This window comes from Ziziphus jujuba, chromosome 12 (assembly GCF_031755915.1).
Source record: "Ziziphus jujuba cultivar Dongzao chromosome 12, ASM3175591v1".
Taxonomy (NCBI): Eukaryota; Viridiplantae; Streptophyta; class Magnoliopsida; order Rosales; family Rhamnaceae; genus Ziziphus; species Ziziphus jujuba.
In genome coordinates this window covers 23,571,355-23,590,872 of record NC_083390.1, presented here as the reverse complement: position 1 = coordinate 23,590,872, position 19,518 = coordinate 23,571,355, and the positions used below count along the sequence as shown (strand labels likewise).

The window sequence follows — 19,518 nt, the reverse complement described above, 5'->3', positions numbered from 1 at the left end:
TTTACGTTAAATTTGAGTTTATATGTTGATTTGTATGGAGAGTGATAGAAAATTTGGGGAATTAGATCGTGGCATCGAGCTATACAATAATATTATCAAAAGTCTTTTCAACTTCAAAGTAATTCATTTACCAAAAAAGAAAACGTCAAAGTAATTCATGAAATAGTCTTTTCAGGAACAACTCAATTTGGCTATGTACATTTAACGGATTAAAACCAAACAAACAAACAAACAAAACCAAACAAACAAACAAACAAAACCATAACGCAAAAAAATGAAAATGATTTGACATACTGAAAATCTCTCTGAAGATGAAATCCCTCAAGAAGTTGTTGTCTAGTGGTCCATTTGCTAATTGTAGCTTAACTAATTGGAATGATTCAGCCCACTGAGCACCGTCTCACAGTCTCAATTCTGATGCAAATTCCCAATTTCACACAGTAGCGTTAACTGACACATTCAGATCTTTTATCCATTATTTTCTATCCCTACCTCTCTGTATCCATTATTAATACGATATTATTTTATTTAAAAATATTAATAAAAAATTAAAATAAAAGGTAAAAAAAAATTACATATATATATATATATATTTTTTTTTTTCCCCCCAAAATGAGAGGTGCAATTCTATTTATAGTTGGTTAAGTATGAAAAAAAAAAAAAAGAGAATAAAATAAAATAAAAAACTGAAAATCTTCATTCTTACTATAAATGAACAATTTTGTTGAGACCCAAATTGGCAATAAAATTGTACAATTATTAATTAAGATGATAAAAAATCTCTCTCACATATATATATATATATATATATATATATATATATATGTATATCGGATACGAATCCTCTCTCCCCATTCCTCTATCTCTAATCTTGTCTTACCATTTAAAATATGATGTATTATTTAAAATTCCAACTTATTTTTCCATTAGCTCTTCTCTAACTCTGCTTCCTTTCTGCTTCATTTTCACAATTTTTGCTGGGCCCACTGTATTAAATGAGACTCCCAAACCCTCCCCACCACCAGCCGCCCCCCCCACAAAACAACCTTCCCTCCCTGCTCTTTCTCGTACACACCATGATTGAAACAAGATAACATATATATTTTTTGGTACAATTGAAAGAAAATAAATTGGAAACAGAAAGCAAATGCCTCACCTTACAATTGGATCATAAAAAGACTTAAATTGAAATCGGTGGGTTTGGGGCTCAACTCGAGGACGTTTCAGATGCAATTCAAAGCCAAATTTGGCAACATCCAGATCAGATCATCGCCGTCAATTCCGTCTGCTACCTTTTATGAGGGTATTCCAAGGATTTGCAAGACCATTGAAGGATTTGATGATGGTGTTTTGGTTAACAATGTGGGAATATTTTATCCCTATGTTCTTCCACGAAGTGGATGAGGAGTTGTTTAAAGAACTTGATCAATGTCAATGTTGAAGGCACTAAGAACTTCAACACTACGAATACGAAAATTACTCAAAGAGTGTTCTTTCCCACATGCTACATAGGAAGCAAGGCGTAGGTATAATTGTAAAAGTCGATTATGGTGGTTTTGACTTATAAAACTCAGTAGAGGCAAGGACCTTATTAGGTGTAAAAGAAAAATCCAAAAGCAAAATTTCTCTCATTTTTAATACAGTGGGCCCCTGTAGGAATTGAGAAAAGTTTGCTATAGTTGGTGACGTGGATAAAGGTGGAATGAAAAGTAAACGGAGTTATAAGCCTGAGCTAATGAGAAAATAAGTTGGAATTTTAAATTATGTTCTGTTTTTAATGGTGAGACATGATAGGAAACAGGAAAATTGGGACAGAAAATCTAGTTTCATATGTAACTTCTATCAGTAAGAAGCCTCTTCTTGCTGCAATTTTGGAGGGTTTTTTCTTTGAATTTAGACCAGATAAACGAGATGTACTGTCATAGTAATGGAAAAATAGGAATATGTATGTAAATAATATAAAATGGATTACTCGGCTTAATAAAATATATGAAGTCAATTAGCTGTAACCACATGCTAATTATTAGAGCACAAAAAATAATGACATTGATCAAAACCAAGGGAACTCAATGGGACAACTCGGAAAAAAAAAAGAAAAAAGAAAAAGAAAAAAAAGACAAGGAAAATGAAATTTAATGAAACTAAGGAAGTTTGGAAGACTTTAACAAAAGGACATGTTTAACATACATGTGTTAATAAATGTGTACACCTTTTACAGATTGTAGGTTCAAATACCATTAATTTAATATATCGAAAGATTTATATAACATTCTAATTTTCGTTTACAGATAAATTAAATAATTTGGCAGCCTCAGTTATACAAGATCACTCGGAGTTTTATGGAAAGATATTGCCTTGAAGAGTACATGAAAGACACATACATGTAACACCCCGTCCCGAATCGCACCGGAATCCGTGCACGTTGACCGATGTTGACCGTTGACCGTTGACCGAAGGGGTCAAAAGTTGACTTTTTGACTCGGTGGGAATTTCGAGTTGACCAGGGTACCGTGGCGAAGTGCATGACGCCCTGCGTTCGTAGACTAGTAGCACGTCGAAAACGGAGCTACGGTTTGAAAGTTATGGGCAAAACAAGTTGAAGTGTAAACTGTCTAAAAGGTGCCGGGAGTTGACTTTTTCTTGTGATGTAATTGTGAGTTGACTCTTGTACGGTTGTAAAGTACTCGTCGATACGAGTTCATAGACTAGCGGCACGCTTAAATCGGACATCCGGTTAAAAAGTTATGGACGTTTGAAGTTTACCGGATACCGTATTATTTTAATGTTTTTGGGTCGTGAACAGTGAAACGCCACGTGTCAGTTTCTGATTGGTCCACGTGGCATGAACAGTGTCACGCAGGGTTTTAATTTTGAAAAACTCTCGGGGAAGAGAGAGAAAGAGAGAGAAGAGAGAGAAAGAGAGAGAGGAGAGAGAAAGAGAGAGAGAGAGAGCCACCGCCGGCCACCGGATTTTGCCACTGTTCCGGCCGAGTTACTGTACACGCGCCGGACAGAAAGCTTGCCCACCTCATTTCCGGCAAAACCTCCAAATTTCACGGCGAACGGCCGCCGGACGCGCCCGGATCGGACGTCCGAAGTTTGGCGGCGATTTTTCCCCTCCACCGCCGGCCACCGCGAATCGGCACTATTCCGGCCGATAAACAGTACACGCGCCTGACAGCCTTGATCCTCTCCTCAAGTCCGGCCTACCCACCAAAAATCACGACCATCGGACCACCGACGCGCCGGGATCGGAGCGTTTTCCGGCGAGGGGTCGAAAATCTTCAAACGGTGATTTCTCCGCCGTCCGACCTCCGTTTTGCTCACCGTCGGTCCCGTTGGATTGCTCTCCTCACGATCTACAAATCTGCAAAATTTCACAGCAAACGGCCACCGTCGGAAATTACTGTTCCGGCGACGGTTGCCGGTGACGTGGCGGCCCGCCGGAAATTACTGTTCCGGCGAGTACCCCGAAAATTCCGGCCAGCTCCAGTCCGCAGTGTTCGACCTCCTGAACCCAAATCCGACTTCCGTTTCCACCAATTCGCGACGGTTTGGGAGAATTGCAAAGCCGAAACCCGAAAAGCTTCCCGATAAAATTCCGACCCCGTCGGGTACGATCATCGGAAATTAAGACCGGATCTGTGATTAGCATCACTCGAGCTTCGATTCGGTATATAATTCGTAAATTTTAGTTATCGTTTGGTGTTCGCTCCTCGGGTACCCATTTGGGGATTACCCGAATAAAATATTAATATGTGTGGTTTTGGTACTGTGGATGTTTTAGGTGCACGTGCAAGTAGCGGAGTCGATCCTGCGGAGGATCTTGATTGAGATACGTGCACAAGGTGAGTGACCCACCTTCAAATTAATTTTGGGGAATTTAATTGATGAATATATTATGTGTGAATTAAATATTTGGAATTTAATTTCTATGTGCCAAATATTTATTGGATTTATTGTAGAATTATTTATGAATTTATTGGATTTAAGAAAATGCGAATTCTACAAATTTATGCCGTGTGGAATTATTTTATGGTTTTGAGGATTTTGAAATTGGTGTGGTTTTAATGGTAAATTGGGCACGATTTGAATTTCAAATATTTCAAGGAAAATATTTGGTTATGTTGGTGATTTCAATTTTTATAAAATATGCCCATGAAATATTATGAGATTTGATTATGAGATTTTGAGAATTATTTATGCTTGGAAAAAATGTGGATATTTGAATTGATGGATTTGGGAGTTGGTGGATTTGAAAATCATGGGATTTATGGTATTAATTATAAGGAAATTGTGGAGAATTTCCCGGTTCAAGCGGATGGATTATGCCCGCTATGTTTATGAAAAATGTGAAATTTGTTTTATAATTTAAATTGTGGATTTTATGATTTTTAGATGCACCGTGCACGTACTGGTGTTCTGATTATGTGATATGATATATGTGATATGGATATTGTGCACACGGATATGATTAGCGCGCAGGTGGGTGTGAGTAGCGCGCAGGTGATATTATGAGGGTGTCCTGTGGATGCCATCGGAGAGGGTGGCCACCCCCCATTGGCCGGGACACCAGGTTAGCAGCGGCGCAGTGGGACGCCACGCGACCGTATGCCGGTTTCTTTCTATAACCTCCTGTCTGGCGGTACCTTGGGACGCTGGGTACTGTTGGCGCCACTGGTATATAGTGGGTGCATCAAATGATTTTCAGAACTGTGTTTTAAAAATAAAATGTTTGGAAACTGAATTAGAATTAAAAATATAATTGTTACCGCTTCTGGTATTTAATTGATGTCTTGGTTTTCGGGAAATATGAATAAAGGGTTTTGTGAAAATGTTTTAAAAGGGGAACCTTTCCAACTGAGAGAATTGTAAGGGTTTTGAGAGACATTATTATTTCCAAATAATTATTATTTATATACCTATTACCGTGGTATGATAGTGTAGAGTAGTAGGGTCGCTCACTGAGATGATTAGCATCTCACACTCTTAAATTCCGTTCCTCTAGGTACCAGGTTGTCGGTGTTCACTCGGAGCGGACTCGATCTTCCTCGCTGTATTTGTTCGTGCAGTACCTTGTTCTTCTTTTACTGCAGTTGTACTATTTCTTTCACTTTTACTGTATTCTGTATTTTGTAGTACTTCATAAAGCTCTGTATACTGTATGGGACACTTAAGTATTTGTATTGCACTGGATTACTGTATTTTTATTTTGGAGTGCTGAAATTTGTGGAACCAGTTCGTAGTACTGTGGGAGGAATAAGGGAACAATTATAGAAGTGTGTTTTCAGTGCAGGAAATTTTGTGGTAAGTCCATCCCTTAGGGGAGGTTCTGCCGGATCTTCCACAGAAGGGTCCGGTAGGGTTTCCCTGGGATCAGGGCTTGTCTAGGGTTCCGGTGGGGAACTTTGGACGGGTCCTGACAGTTGGTATCAGAGCATAGGTTCTTGTAATCCTAAGGGACTGTGCATTGCTGTACAGCCCATCCGTAAATTCCTTCCTTTTGTAATCGTGCTTAAGTGTCCCTGTTTCTAAACTCTTGTTTGTTTCTTCAGTTTAATCGACTACGATGAGTCGGCGGGACACACGTAGAACTCGGGAACGCTCGGCTGAGAGTTCCGGGAGTCGATCAAGCCTTAGAGATCTGGTCTCTCAGCTAACTAGAGCCTTAGGAGGTTCAAGCTCTAGTAACCGATCCGTGGATCAGGCTCGACGTTTAGGAGCCGTGGAGTTCGATGGAAGCCAAGGCCCAGCTGCAGCCTTGAAGTGGCTATCCAGCATGGAGAAAATCTTGGAAGAGGGGATGCAGTGCCCCGATGAGGATATGGTGAGGATTTCTGGGTTCATGTTAGAGGGAGACCCCCGGAAGTGGTGGCAAATGGAGAAGACCCGCAGAAGGCATACGTGGGACCAGTTCAAGATTGCCTTCTCTACTGAGTTCTGTCCTCCTGCCTACCGTGAGGCGAGAAGGAGAGAGTTCGAGGGACTGCGCCAGGGAAACATGACGGTGACAGAGTACGAGAGGAGGTTCCGGGAGCTGTCAGAGTTCTGCATGCACTTGATTCCCGACGATCACGCGAAGAAGGTGAGGTTCATAGACGGGTTGAACGAGAGTATCGGCTACACCCTTTCTGGGTCAGTACACCCCACCTATCAGTCCGCCAGGGATGCAGCGCTCGAGCTAGAGAGACAGGCGGAGATACACAGACCCTCGAGGCGCAGACCGTTCGAAGGTTCGTACAGCGGGGTACCTCGACAGGGGGCATCTAAGAAGAGTCATAGTTCAGGCTCAGACAGTGGTGGGTTCAGCCCTCGAGGCAGATTTCAGAGGAGAGGCGGCTATCGTATGCCCCAACCAGCGCGCCATTCCATCAGCGGCGGCACGAGCTCATATCAGCACTCTGGGTTTAGCCCCAAGCCATTCTGCAGACGTTGCAATAGAGCACACCATGGGATTTGCCAGTTTGAGGGTGTGTGCTTTCAGTGTGGATAGGCGGGACATATTAAGAGAAATTGCCCTTATGGAGAGGCGGGAGTGTTAGGGGCGAGCCCACCATCACATCAGGCCAGTGGATCGCGGGGTCAGAGTTCCCGAGGGAGTTATGCAGTAGGAGGTTCATCGGGATCAGTCCCACAGCCTGTTGGACCGAGCAGGGGTAGAGGACGGAGGCCCCAGCAGACAGGGCAGGGTCGAGTGTTTGCGATGACCCAGCAGGAGGCCCTAGCTACACCGGACGTCGTGGCAGGTACGTTGAATATATTTGGTAATGATGCATTAGTACTTATAGACCCAGGAGCAACACATTCATTTATCTCCAAGGAATTCGTCACTCGGGTCGGTATGACCCCTACTCCTTTAGAATGTCTAGTAGAGATAGCCACTCCTGCAGGAGAATCCTTGTGGCCTAGCCAGTTAATCAAGGAATGTTTCTTCTGTATCGAAGATCAAGTGATGGAGGCGGACTTGATCCTGTTGGATCTGTCCGGACTTGATGTAATTTTGGGCATGGATTGGTTGGCAAGGAACCATGCATCTGTAGACTGTTTCAGCAAGGAAGTTACATTCAGGAGGCCAGGGTTGCCAGAAGTAGTATTCCGTGGAGGAGTTGGAAGGCCCTTACCGAGGTTGATATCTACCCTTACCGCCAAGAAGCTACTGAATAAAGGTTGCCAGGGGTATTTGGCTCATGTGATAGATACCCGAGTAAGTGGGGTCAGGTTGGAAGACATGCCCGTTGTGAGGGATTTCCCGGACGTGTTTCCTGAGGAGTTACCAGGATTGCCTCCGGAAAGGGAAGTTGACTTTCCCATTGAATTGATTCCAGGCACCGTGCCTATTTCTCTACCACCGTATCGGATGGCTCCAGCGGAGTTAAGGGAGCTAAAGGTCCAGTTGCAAGATTTGGTAGATAAGGGGTTTATTAGACCAAGTATATCGCCGTGGGGAGCCCCAGTTTTGTTTGTAAAGAAAAAGGATGGTAGTCTAAGGCTGTGTATAGACTACCGACAACTTAATAAGGTCACCATTCCTAATCGCTATCCGTTGCCAAGGATAGATGATCTATTCGACCAACTCCAAGGTGCCAAGGTGTTCTCCAAGATCGACTTGAGGTCGGGATACCATCAGTTAAGGATCCGAGAGTCGGACATTCCTAAGACTGCCTTTAGGACGAGGTACGGACATTATGAATTCCTAGTGATGTCGTTCGGACTCACCAATGCCCCAGCAGCTTTCATGGACTTGATGAATAGGGTGTTTCGTCCGTACTTGGATCATTTTGTCATTGTATTTATCGATGACATTCTGATCTATTCAAGGAGCCAAGAAGAGCACGTGAGGCATTTGAAGAGAGTGCTCCAAACTCTAAGGCAGCATCAGCTATATGCTAAATTCGACAAGTGTGAATTCTGGTTGAATCAAGTGGGTTTTCTCGGACATATCGTGTCGGCAGAAGGTATCTATGTGGACCCTGATAAGGTAAAGGCAGTGTTGAGTTGGGAGCGCCCTACCACTGTGAGGGAGGTACGAAGTTTTCTTGGATTAGCGGGTTACTACCGTCGTTTTATTGAAGGGTTTTCAAGGATTGCCGGGCCGCTTCATAGATTGACCCGAAAGAATGTTGAACTTAGTTGGACGGACAGGTGTGAACAGAGTTTTCAGGAGTTGAAGCAAAAGTTGACATCCGCACCTGTTTTAACTTTACCTGATGGGAATGAAGGTTTTGAAGTTTATTGTGATGCATCCCATCAAGGGTTGGGTTGCGTGCTAATGCAGAATCAAAGGGTGGTAGCGTATGCATCTCGGCAATTGAAGCAGCACGAACAGAATTACCCTACGCACGACTTAGAATTGGCGGCGGTAGTCTTTGCTCTAAAGAAGTGGAGGCACTACTTGTATGGGGCCACGTGCCAAATCTATACCGACCACAAGAGCCTCAAGTATATTTTCACTCAGAAGGAGTTAAATATGAGGCAAAGGCGATGGATGGAGTTGTTAAAGGATTATGACTGTGTGATTGACTATCACCCGGGTAAGGCGAATGTAGTGGCAGATGCTTTGAGTAGGAAGGCTACTGGATCCCTTGCTCACATCCAAGTCATCCAACTACCTCTCATGGTGGAGTTGAAGAAGATGGGGGTGTTAATGCATATGCATCCTTCAGGAGTTCTCATGGCTAGCTTCCAGGTACGACCGGTGTTGGTGGATCGTATAGTAGAGACCCAAATGGAAGATCCTAAGTTGAGGACAATTAAGGGCAAGGTACAAGAAGGTCTTGATCCGGAATTTTCCATAAGGAGGGATGGAGCCCTCGTGTATAAAGGACGACTTTGCGTTCCGGATATCCCAGGACTCAAGAAGGAGATTTTGGAGGAGGCGCATAGCTCGATGTATGCGATGCATCCTGGGAGTACCAAGATGTATCGGACGCTTGTTAAGTATTATTGGTGGATTGGTATGAAGAGAGAAGTGGCAGACTTTGTATCAAAGTGTTTGATTTGTCAACAAGTGAAAGCAGAAAGACAGAAGCCTTCGGGACTACTCCAACCTTTACCGATTCCCGTGTGGAAGTGGGAAGAACTCAACATGGACTTCGTATTCAAGCTTCCTTCCACACCTAGAAGGTACGACGGCATTTGGGTAATCATTGATCGTCTCACCAAGTCGGCACACTTCCTACCGGTACGAGAACGTTTTTCGCCCGAGAAGTTAGCCCAGTTGTTCGTGCAACGCATTGTAAGTCTTCATGGAGTACCGTTAGCCATCGTCTCCGATCGAGATCCGCGCTTTACTTCACGACTATGGCGGAAGTTGGCTGATGCACTAGGAGCAAGACTTAACTACAGCACCGCTTTTCACCCACAATCTGATGGACAAGCAGAGCGCACAATCCAGACATTAGAAGACATGCTAAGGTCTTGCATTATGCAATTTAGCGGTAGCTGGGATGAACAACTGCCACTGATAGAGTTTGTCTACAACAACAGTTATCAAGCGAGTACTGGAATGTCCCCGTATGAAGCTTTATATGGGAGGCAGTGTCGGACACCTTTGTGTTGGAGTGAGGTAGGAGAAGAGAGGCTCCTTGCAACAACTAATGCGGTCGGATCTGAGTATTTAAGGATGACCTTGGACAAGGTGAAGATCGTTAGGGATCGATTGAAGGTTGCCCAAGATAGACAGAAGAGTTACGCCGATGTGCGTAGAAAGGATTTGGAATTCGAGGTAGGAGATTGGGTATTCCTAAAACTATCTCCATGGAAAGGAGTAGTACGTTTTGGACGACGAGGTAAGTTGGGTCCTCGTTATATTGGGCCTTACGAGGTTACGGAGAGGATTGGCCCGGTGGCGTATAGGTTGGCGTTACCGGAAGAGCTAGCTCGAGTACACAACGTGTTTCATGTGTCGATGCTACGGAAGTATATTGCAGACCCTTCGCACGTACTCGAGAGTCCGGATATAGAGATAAGGGAAGATCTTTCGTATGTGGAGCAGCCAGTACAGATTTTGGATCGCGAGGAACGCACGCTACGCAACAAGACTATTCCTCTAGTTAAGGTCTTATGGCGGAACCACTTGGTCGAGGAAGCAACGTGGGAACCCGAAGCACAGATGCGTGAGCAGTACCCGTATCTGTTCCAGTGACGTGCGGAAATTTCGAGGACGAAATTTTTGTAAGGGGGGAAGGCTGTAACACCCCGTCCCGAATCGCACCGGAATCCGTGCACGTTGACCGATGTTGACCGTTGACCGTTGACCGAAGGGGTCAAAAGTTGACTTTTTGACTCGGTGGGAATTTCGAGTTGACCAGGGTACCGTGGCGAAGTGCATGACGCCCTGCGTTCGTAGACTAGTAGCACGTCGAAAACGGAGCTACGGTTTGAAAGTTATGGGCAAAACAAGTTGAAGTGTAAACTGTCTAAAAGGTGCCGGGAGTTGACTTTTTCTTGTGATGTAATTGTGAGTTGACTCTTGTACGGTTGTAAAGTACTCGTCGATACGAGTTCATAGACTAGCGGCACGCTTAAATCGGACATCCGGTTAAAAAGTTATGGACGTTTGAAGTTTACCGGATACCGTATTATTTTAATGTTTTTGGGTCGTGAACAGTGAAACGCCACGTGTCAGTTTCTGATTGGTCCACGTGGCATGAACAGTGTCACGCAGGGTTTTAATTTTGAAAAACTCTCGGGGAAGAGAGAGAAAGAGAGAGAAGAGAGAGAAAGAGAGAGAGGAGAGAGAAAGAGAGAGAGAGAGAGCCACCGCCGGCCACCGGATTTTGCCACTGTTCCGGCCGAGTTACTGTACACGCGCCGGACAGAAAGCTTGCCCACCTCATTTCCGGCAAAACCTCCAAATTTCACGGCGAACGGCCGCCGGACGCGCCCGGATCGGACGTCCGAAGTTTGGCGGCGATTTTTCCCCTCCACCGCCGGCCACCGCGAATCGGCACTATTCCGGCCGATAAACAGTACACGCGCCTGACAGCCTTGATCCTCTCCTCAAGTCCGGCCTACCCACCAAAAATCACGACCATCGGACCACCGACGCGCCGGGATCGGAGCGTTTTCCGGCGAGGGGTCGAAAATCTTCAAACGGTGATTTCTCCGCCGTCCGACCTCCGTTTTGCTCACCGTCGGTCCCGTTGGATTGCTCTCCTCACGATCTACAAATCTGCAAAATTTCACAGCAAACGGCCACCGTCGGAAATTACTGTTCCGGCGACGGTTGCCGGTGACGTGGCGGCCCGCCGGAAATTACTGTTCCGGCGAGTACCCCGAAAATTCCGGCCAGCTCCAGTCCGCAGTGTTCGACCTCCTGAACCCAAATCCGACTTCCGTTTCCACCAATTCGCGACGGTTTGGGAGAATTGCAAAGCCGAAACCCGAAAAGCTTCCCGATAAAATTCCGACCCCGTCGGGTACGATCATCGGAAATTAAGACCGGATCTGTGATTAGCATCACTCGAGCTTCGATTCGGTATATAATTCGTAAATTTTAGTTATCGTTTGGTGTTCGCTCCTCGGGTACCCATTTGGGGATTACCCGAATAAAATATTAATATGTGTGGTTTTGGTACTGTGGATGTTTTAGGTGCACGTGCAAGTAGCGGAGTCGATCCTGCGGAGGATCTTGATTGAGATACGTGCACAAGGTGAGTGACCCACCTTCAAATTAATTTTGGGGAATTTAATTGATGAATATATTATGTGTGAATTAAATATTTGGAATTTAATTTCTATGTGCCAAATATTTATTGGATTTATTGTAGAATTATTTATGAATTTATTGGATTTAAGAAAATGCGAATTCTACAAATTTATGCCGTGTGGAATTATTTTATGGTTTTGAGGATTTTGAAATTGGTGTGGTTTTAATGGTAAATTGGGCACGATTTGAATTTCAAATATTTCAAGGAAAATATTTGGTTATGTTGGTGATTTCAATTTTTATAAAATATGCCCATGAAATATTATGAGATTTGATTATGAGATTTTGAGAATTATTTATGCTTGGAAAAAATGTGGATATTTGAATTGATGGATTTGGGAGTTGGTGGATTTGAAAATCATGGGATTTATGGTATTAATTATAAGGAAATTGTGGAGAATTTCCCGGTTCAAGCGGATGGATTATGCCCGCTATGTTTATGAAAAATGTGAAATTTGTTTTATAATTTAAATTGTGGATTTTATGATTTTTAGATGCACCGTGCACGTACTGGTGTTCTGATTATGTGATATGATATATGTGATATGGATATTGTGCACACGGATATGATTAGCGCGCAGGTGGGTGTGAGTAGCGCGCAGGTGATATTATGAGGGTGTCCTGTGGATGCCATCGGAGAGGGTGGCCACCCCCCATTGGCCGGGACACCAGGTTAGCAGCGGCGCAGTGGGACGCCACGCGACCGTATGCCGGTTTCTTTCTATAACCTCCTGTCTGGCGGTACCTTGGGACGCTGGGTACTGTTGGCGCCACTGGTATATAGTGGGTGCATCAAATGATTTTCAGAACTGTGTTTTAAAAATAAAATGTTTGGAAACTGAATTAGAATTAAAAATATAATTGTTACCGCTTCTGGTATTTAATTGATGTCTTGGTTTTCGGGAAATATGAATAAAGGGTTTTGTGAAAATGTTTTAAAAGGGGAACCTTTCCAACTGAGAGAATTGTAAGGGTTTTGAGAGACATTATTATTTCCAAATAATTATTATTTATATACCTATTACCGTGGTATGATAGTGTAGAGTAGTAGGGTCGCTCACTGAGATGATTAGCATCTCACACTCTTAAATTCCGTTCCTCTAGGTACCAGGTTGTCGGTGTTCACTCGGAGCGGACTCGATCTTCCTCGCTGTATTTGTTCGTGCAGTACCTTGTTCTTCTTTTACTGCAGTTGTACTATTTCTTTCACTTTTACTGTATTCTGTATTTTGTAGTACTTCATAAAGCTCTGTATACTGTATGGGACACTTAAGTATTTGTATTGCACTGGATTACTGTATTTTTATTTTGGAGTGCTGAAATTTGTGGAACCAGTTCGTAGTACTGTGGGAGGAATAAGGGAACAATTATAGAAGTGTGTTTTCAGTGCAGGAAATTTTGTGGTAAGTCCATCCCTTAGGGGAGGTTCTGCCGGATCTTCCACAGAAGGGTCCGGTAGGGTTTCCCTGGGATCAGGGCTTGTCTAGGGTTCCGGTGGGGAACTTTGGACGGGTCCTGACATACAATATTCAAACCCAAATGGAATTTAACGCAGACTAACATTTTGAGCCAGACAGTGGCTCCTAATTATTCTTTACAAGAATCATGAAGGATTTAGAGAGGCCAGATAGAAGACTCCAAAATATATATAATGACATATATATAATATAACTATTTTCACAAAAACCATAAATAAAAAGCAGACCAACCAATGTACTAGCAATTTTGGGCTAGGATCGTACTCCTGATCATATAATCATCATCATAATCATATCGTCGTCGTTGATCATTAATGATCTCTGGTTTTTTCATTTGGGCAAATAAACGAAGGCTTAGGTTTGGAGTCTTGAATTGAACTCAAGTAAGTTTTGATGTTGTGCACACCTCTTCTGATGATCAAATCTTTCCCCACATGAAAGTAACCATCATCCTCGGTTGGAGTATTTGGGTTTTCGTCGATCTCATGTTTCACTCGCAAGATGCGAAGATTGCAAAACTCGAGGCAACACACCACTTTGCTGAAATCTTCATCTCCAACAGGGGAGTTGGCAAACACAAATGCCGTCACCGGAATCATATTGTCAGTAGTACTAGTGCCTCTGCAAGCATGGTTATTAAGTAATTTATTTGCATTATAAACAATATCAGTAGCAATTATTGTCGCAAATGCACCTCCCATGCTGAACCCTGTCACTGTAATGCTGATTTCCTCCCCTTGGTATTTGGCCACCAATTCTTTGACTGCATCTAAAACCTGAAACATTCAATTAATTTTTAATTAAATTCGTTAATCTCTTTGTTAATCTATATATATATATGTATATATTACGTATCTCTTATCATTTTACTTCCCACAAATGGATTTGAAACTCGAAAAAGTAATTAAGATCGAACTCATCAAGCATGCAAAAATAAGATTTACTGAACAAAATTTCTAGGCCTCACATTGAACAATGATGATGTGTCACCATATTAATTTTTAACTTATTTCTTCAATTTTTTTTCACCTAATTCATGCTCAAATAACAACCACAACAATAATAATAAAGTTAAAAATAATTAGGTGCCATATATTTAATGGGGGTTTTTTTAATCTTATTTTAGTATTTTCATTCATGTTCAATCAATAATAAAATTTAATATCATTTTAAAATACAAAATAATCATTTATGGATTAAGATGAGATAAAAAAAAAAAAAAGATCGGATCTATCATTTTAAAATACAAAATAATCATTGATTTACTAAAATGAGATAAAAAAAGAAAAAAAAGGAAAACAGAAGATCCGAATCTATATATATATGTTATCATTGTTCATTTTCTAAAAGTATATGGAAAAAATATATATATAATATGTATACCTGATTTCTGAAACTTATAGAATTGTAACCTGACTTGTGATGATCCTCCGTAATGTAATACTCGTACCGACCTTTATGCAACTTAGGTTTAAGTTTATGATCATGTCCAAATATTTCATTAGCCGGAACAAGTTCATTCAAACAATATTTAATGAACCACTCTTCTTGCTTAATGGTTGCCCTAATTGCAATCACAATGTCCCTCCTCCCAAATTTCGCCTTCCCTTGATCCTTGCTCACAGCTACATAACCCATCCAATTTGAGTAGCCGGATTTCAGCTTCATTATGCGTGTATCATTTTCCATCCTGATATTCTTGGTTGAAGCAAACAAATATTCCTCCACCGTGTAAAACTTGGACAAACCGGCCTTATTGAGGAGATCTTTCTTATCGACTCGAGAAAGTCCCAGCGTTTCGGAGTTGTTATCCTTATCAAAGAAATCCATGATAGGCTCTATCATCTTACAGTAGTGGGTGAGATAGTCACCGAGTTCAGGGTTTAGAGGGTACTCTAAAAGGCCTGTCCACTTGCTCTCACCATTCAGTTCCCTCCATGGTATTGTTTTGCTTGCCATGATGAAATCACTAAGTTTGTTTCCTTTCTATATATATATATATATAAGCTCTCTAAGTTTAAGCTTTATAGCTCATAATTCTCTTTTTTTTTTTCTTTTTTTCTTTTTTTTTTTTTTCTGGGGTTATCTTTTAATAAATTCCCATGTTTAACCTACTTCCGATTCCTGATATATTATATAACCTATGGTTCTTATGGTTCATAACATATTATATATAACCTATATATAATTAGTTAATAAACAGGAAGCCTAACGTGGTCGATCTTATATTTAAGGAATTAGCCGTGTCAAAACTCATGCTTAGGAGCATATGGTAGGAAAGAAACAAGCTAGCTACTAAGAAATATATTTTTAAATTTTCTTTTTGATTATTTTTGCTCTGAAATGTCAAGCTTTCGATCTATACCGTATAAATAAGGTTATATGTATGTAAAGTTTTTATTAATTATTTAGTTTCCAATATATATATATATATATATATAGTATTCTGCTAAGCTAGACGATGATTTTTTAAGTTGGACGCCATATAACCGATTAATGCTAGTAGTAGGCGCAGTTACACGTCCAACATGAACTAAACGATGCAGTGCATAGTATAAAAGTTATGTATGTACATGTATATACTTTGTAAATGTATTGCATGCATGTTTGTACACTTTGTCATTCGAATCCTCATTATTTATAGGGTTCATTACACTTCATTTAATTTGTAGAGTTTTGAAATTTAAACATTCAATTTTAAAAGTAGTGATTTAGCACTTTAATTTTGTAATTTGTTACAAATTAATTCAATCTCTAATTTGATTAAACAAATTGATAATTATTTTGTTCAGAAACTTGTTGCTATATTAAAATTTAAAACAGTAAACTCCATGAGAAAAGATAACAATGTAGCCAAATGGATGGAATTATTATCAATTGATGTGACTAAGTTGGAGATTGAATTAATCTACATCAAATTGAAAATTAAGAGCCTAACTTGCTACAAAGACTAAATTGCAAATCTGAAACTCAAATTTGCCATTCGTAATTGATCCTTATTTCTATTTACAATACAATAAAAGAGTTGGTGAGACGTAAGAGAGATGATAAATGTTTAACCAAAAATCCATCAAATAATCTTTTATTCATAAATAATTGAAAATTTGAAATTAAAATAATGAAAAATTCATCTTGTTTTCCTCATCTCATTTATTTAACTATTTTTCTTTTATTAGAGATAATTAAAAACTTTGAAACCAAAATGATTAAAAATTTATCATGTTTTCCCTGTCTCATTTATTTAACTTTTTTTTTTCATTCTCTATCTATTCCTTTGTGTATATGTGTAATTTAATTTTGTATCTTTTGCAAGTTTTTAAAGATTCAAATCTATTTCTAAATTAATAAGATATATTTTTAATTCATAAAACTTACAAACGATTTAATTCATTTTTAGGGATTCAATGAATTATAAGGTTTTTTTTTGTTTTTTTTTTAAATTTTTCTTGGTCAAAATGCTAATGATTTGGTTCTATCTAATTGAGAGAATTAAATAATACAGAATAATAATACAGAAACCATTTAATCTACCAATATAACTATTAAAAATTACAACGTATTATTATCTAATTGATTTACATTTAATGATATTTATTCTTTTAAAATTATTTATTAATTTTTAAATTATATTAATAAGTTAACCAATTAATTAATAATAATATACTAGTTGACTAGATAATGCTTTTATATATAACATTAGATACTCAATAATAAGGCTAATTTGAGAAAGCCAAACAATCTAGGTGTGAAAGTTGTCTTATAAATTGAAAAGCATACCCAAATGCAAAGTTTGAAAATGCTATCCCAATTTATAGTACCGGTGGATCCCCATTAGAGGCACATCCTTGCGAGGATCGGGCACCGAGGCATTTTTTTTCATCCTTAAGTTTATTCTTAAAAGGCCAACCTGGCACTATCATTTAAAAGAAGGGTACATGGTTTGTTTTTCCTGTACTCACCCTTGGAAGTTAATTGACCAAATTACCCAAATAAAAGTATGAATTGCCCCGGTTCGGAAAGTATTTTTTATCACCAAAAAATGCCCACAATTAATATGTGATTGTTACAGACTGTACAGTAGTACAGAGAGCTTGCCGAGGTCTACCAATTGCCATCATGGTCTCGTTTGGCGCGCTTACATGCAGGACTTTGTATATTATTAGCTGATTTCAATCACATGTTCGGTGAGAAAAAAAAGCTTGGATAATTTAATACGTGGGGTTCAATTTAATGCAAGAGAAGTTGGATAATTTATACAGACGAAATAGTTGGTATCAGTTAAGAGCATTTCGAATGGATTTTTTATATGTATAATATTTTTTATTTTAAAAAAATAATATTTAAAAAAATAATTTTATTAGATTTTTTATTTTGATTTTTTGATATAAAAAGTTGGTTTGAGTTTCTAAATATAGAGAGTCAAAATAATTCTTTATTTCAATATTATATAATTTAATTGAATGTAATATATTTTTCTATGTTAATATTATAATATTTAAAAGATAGATAGTTCATATAAAATAAAGGAGTTACAAGTAAAATAATAAATATTTATAGAAAAAATAAAAATAAAGAGCTTAAATAGAAAATGTTGTTAGAGAACATTTTCAAATCTTACTAATTATTTTAAAAGATATTTTTTATTATAGAGAATATATTTTTTTACCTTAAAAAATCCATTGGGATGCTCTAATACATGGTTGACCCGTCTTTTCCTTATTTTATTTCGGTCCCACCCAATAAGATACGGCTCAACCAAGTTTAACCCAAAAAAATAAAAAACCTTCACCTTACCAGATTAAGTTGGATTAGTGATGTTAATAGAGATATGGAGTAGTTTTCTTTTTTTTTTAATTGGATAAATGTTTTTAATTAACCTACTTGAATAAAATAATTATGACTACAAAATACAAATACTAATAAGATATATAAATTTAGATATTTTATTTTTATTTAATAAAAAATAGTTTAACTAATTATAATATATATTTTCTAATTGTGAAATCAAATTTATTTCATCAATTAAGTACATACTATCTTAGTGGAACATATATATATATATATATAGAGAGAGAGAGAGAGAGAGAGACTATTTGAGTGGAACATATATATATAGAGAGAGAGAGAGAGAAAGAGAGAGTTTTGTTGCAGAGAAAATTAGGTTCTCTCCATGAGGTAAGAACCTAATGTTAAACATTATTTCAGGATGATTAATTTTACGCCGATACATATAGATCTGCTCTATAAGTATGTTTTGTGAAAGAATGCTTACCCCGGTGCAAAACTGATCCTCCCAAATGATGTTTAACGTTAGATTCTTATCTTATGAAGAAAACTTGATACTCTCTATAGTAAAACTATATATATATATGTATATGTATATGGCATTAAAGAGATTGGCATGCATACGCAATTATATATATGTATCATTACATGTAATATAACCAACACACTAATATAACAAATATTTTAAATAAGCACGAAAGTGATGTAAACCTAGATAGTCCAACTCATAAAGACGGTTGCTATCATGTAGGAAAACAGTTGGTCAGTACAACAGGCGTGCACAACTTGAACGTTTATGGGCTGGCCATTGGACAATCTCAACAAGCTGAGACTAGATCTTCATGATTCTTTAATTTTTAGAGAATTAGCTGCCTCTTTCTATTTTAAAATGTTAGTCGCGGTAGCAAGTGTTTTTCTTTCATGTACTCTTTTATTGTCTTTCGAATTCAATAAAATTTGTATTTTTTTTAAATAAATTCCGAGGGCAAAAGAAGAAGAAGAAGAAGAAGAAGAAGAATTTATGTTAGAGAGGGTGTGCATTTTCAGATATCTTACATTTCTTTTATGTTTATTATATTTGACAAAAATATATATATATATATATATATATATATATATATATATAGTTTAATTAATTATAATATATATTTTCTAATTGTGAAATCAAATTTATTTCATTAATAAGTACATACTATCTAGTGGAACATATATATATATATATATATATATGGAATTAACGAGATTGGCATGCAAGTGCAATTAATTGATATATATATATATATATATATATCATTACATGTAATATAACCAATATACTAATATAACAAAAAACCAAAAATAAAGAATAATTAAAGAATGAGTGACACATAACTCTTCTAATATTTTCATTAGTTTTAGATTTTGGTTCCTTGTCCTCTTTTGTTTGTTTTTAGGTAGTATAACTGAGTCCCAATTATTGGTTTTAATTAATGTCCGTGTCTTATGTGTTCTTAGCTAGCATGACAACTAATTGACTTAATATTTTGTTAACTACGAGTGATGATG

At 38.8% G+C, this 19,518-nt stretch overlaps 2 protein-coding genes across 2 annotated transcripts; one reads left to right on the top strand and one right to left on the bottom strand.

Annotated features, from left to right (window-relative positions):
• The first annotated feature begins 5,569 nt into the window (after window positions 1-5,569).
• On the top strand, window positions 5,570-13,005 carry LOC132800200 (uncharacterized). The gene is made up of 3 exons (XM_060813309.1): window positions 5,570-6,746; window positions 11,594-11,654; window positions 12,815-13,005. Exon 1 carries the CDS (start codon window positions 5,570-5,572, stop codon window positions 6,491-6,493), a length of 924 nt encoding a protein of 307 aa, XP_060669292.1. The 3' UTR covers window positions 6,494-6,746; window positions 11,594-11,654; window positions 12,815-13,005.
• Window positions 13,006-13,499: 494 nt separating this feature from the next.
• LOC107429586 (phospholipase A1-IIgamma) lies at window positions 13,500-15,147 on the bottom strand. Its single transcript, XM_016040297.2, has 2 exons — window positions 14,572-15,147; window positions 13,500-13,964 (listed from the first exon to the last, which is right to left on the bottom strand). Exons 1-2 carry the CDS (start codon window positions 15,145-15,147, stop codon window positions 13,500-13,502), a joined length of 1,041 nt encoding a protein of 346 aa, XP_015895783.2.
• Window positions 15,148-19,518: the final 4,371 nt, after the last annotated feature.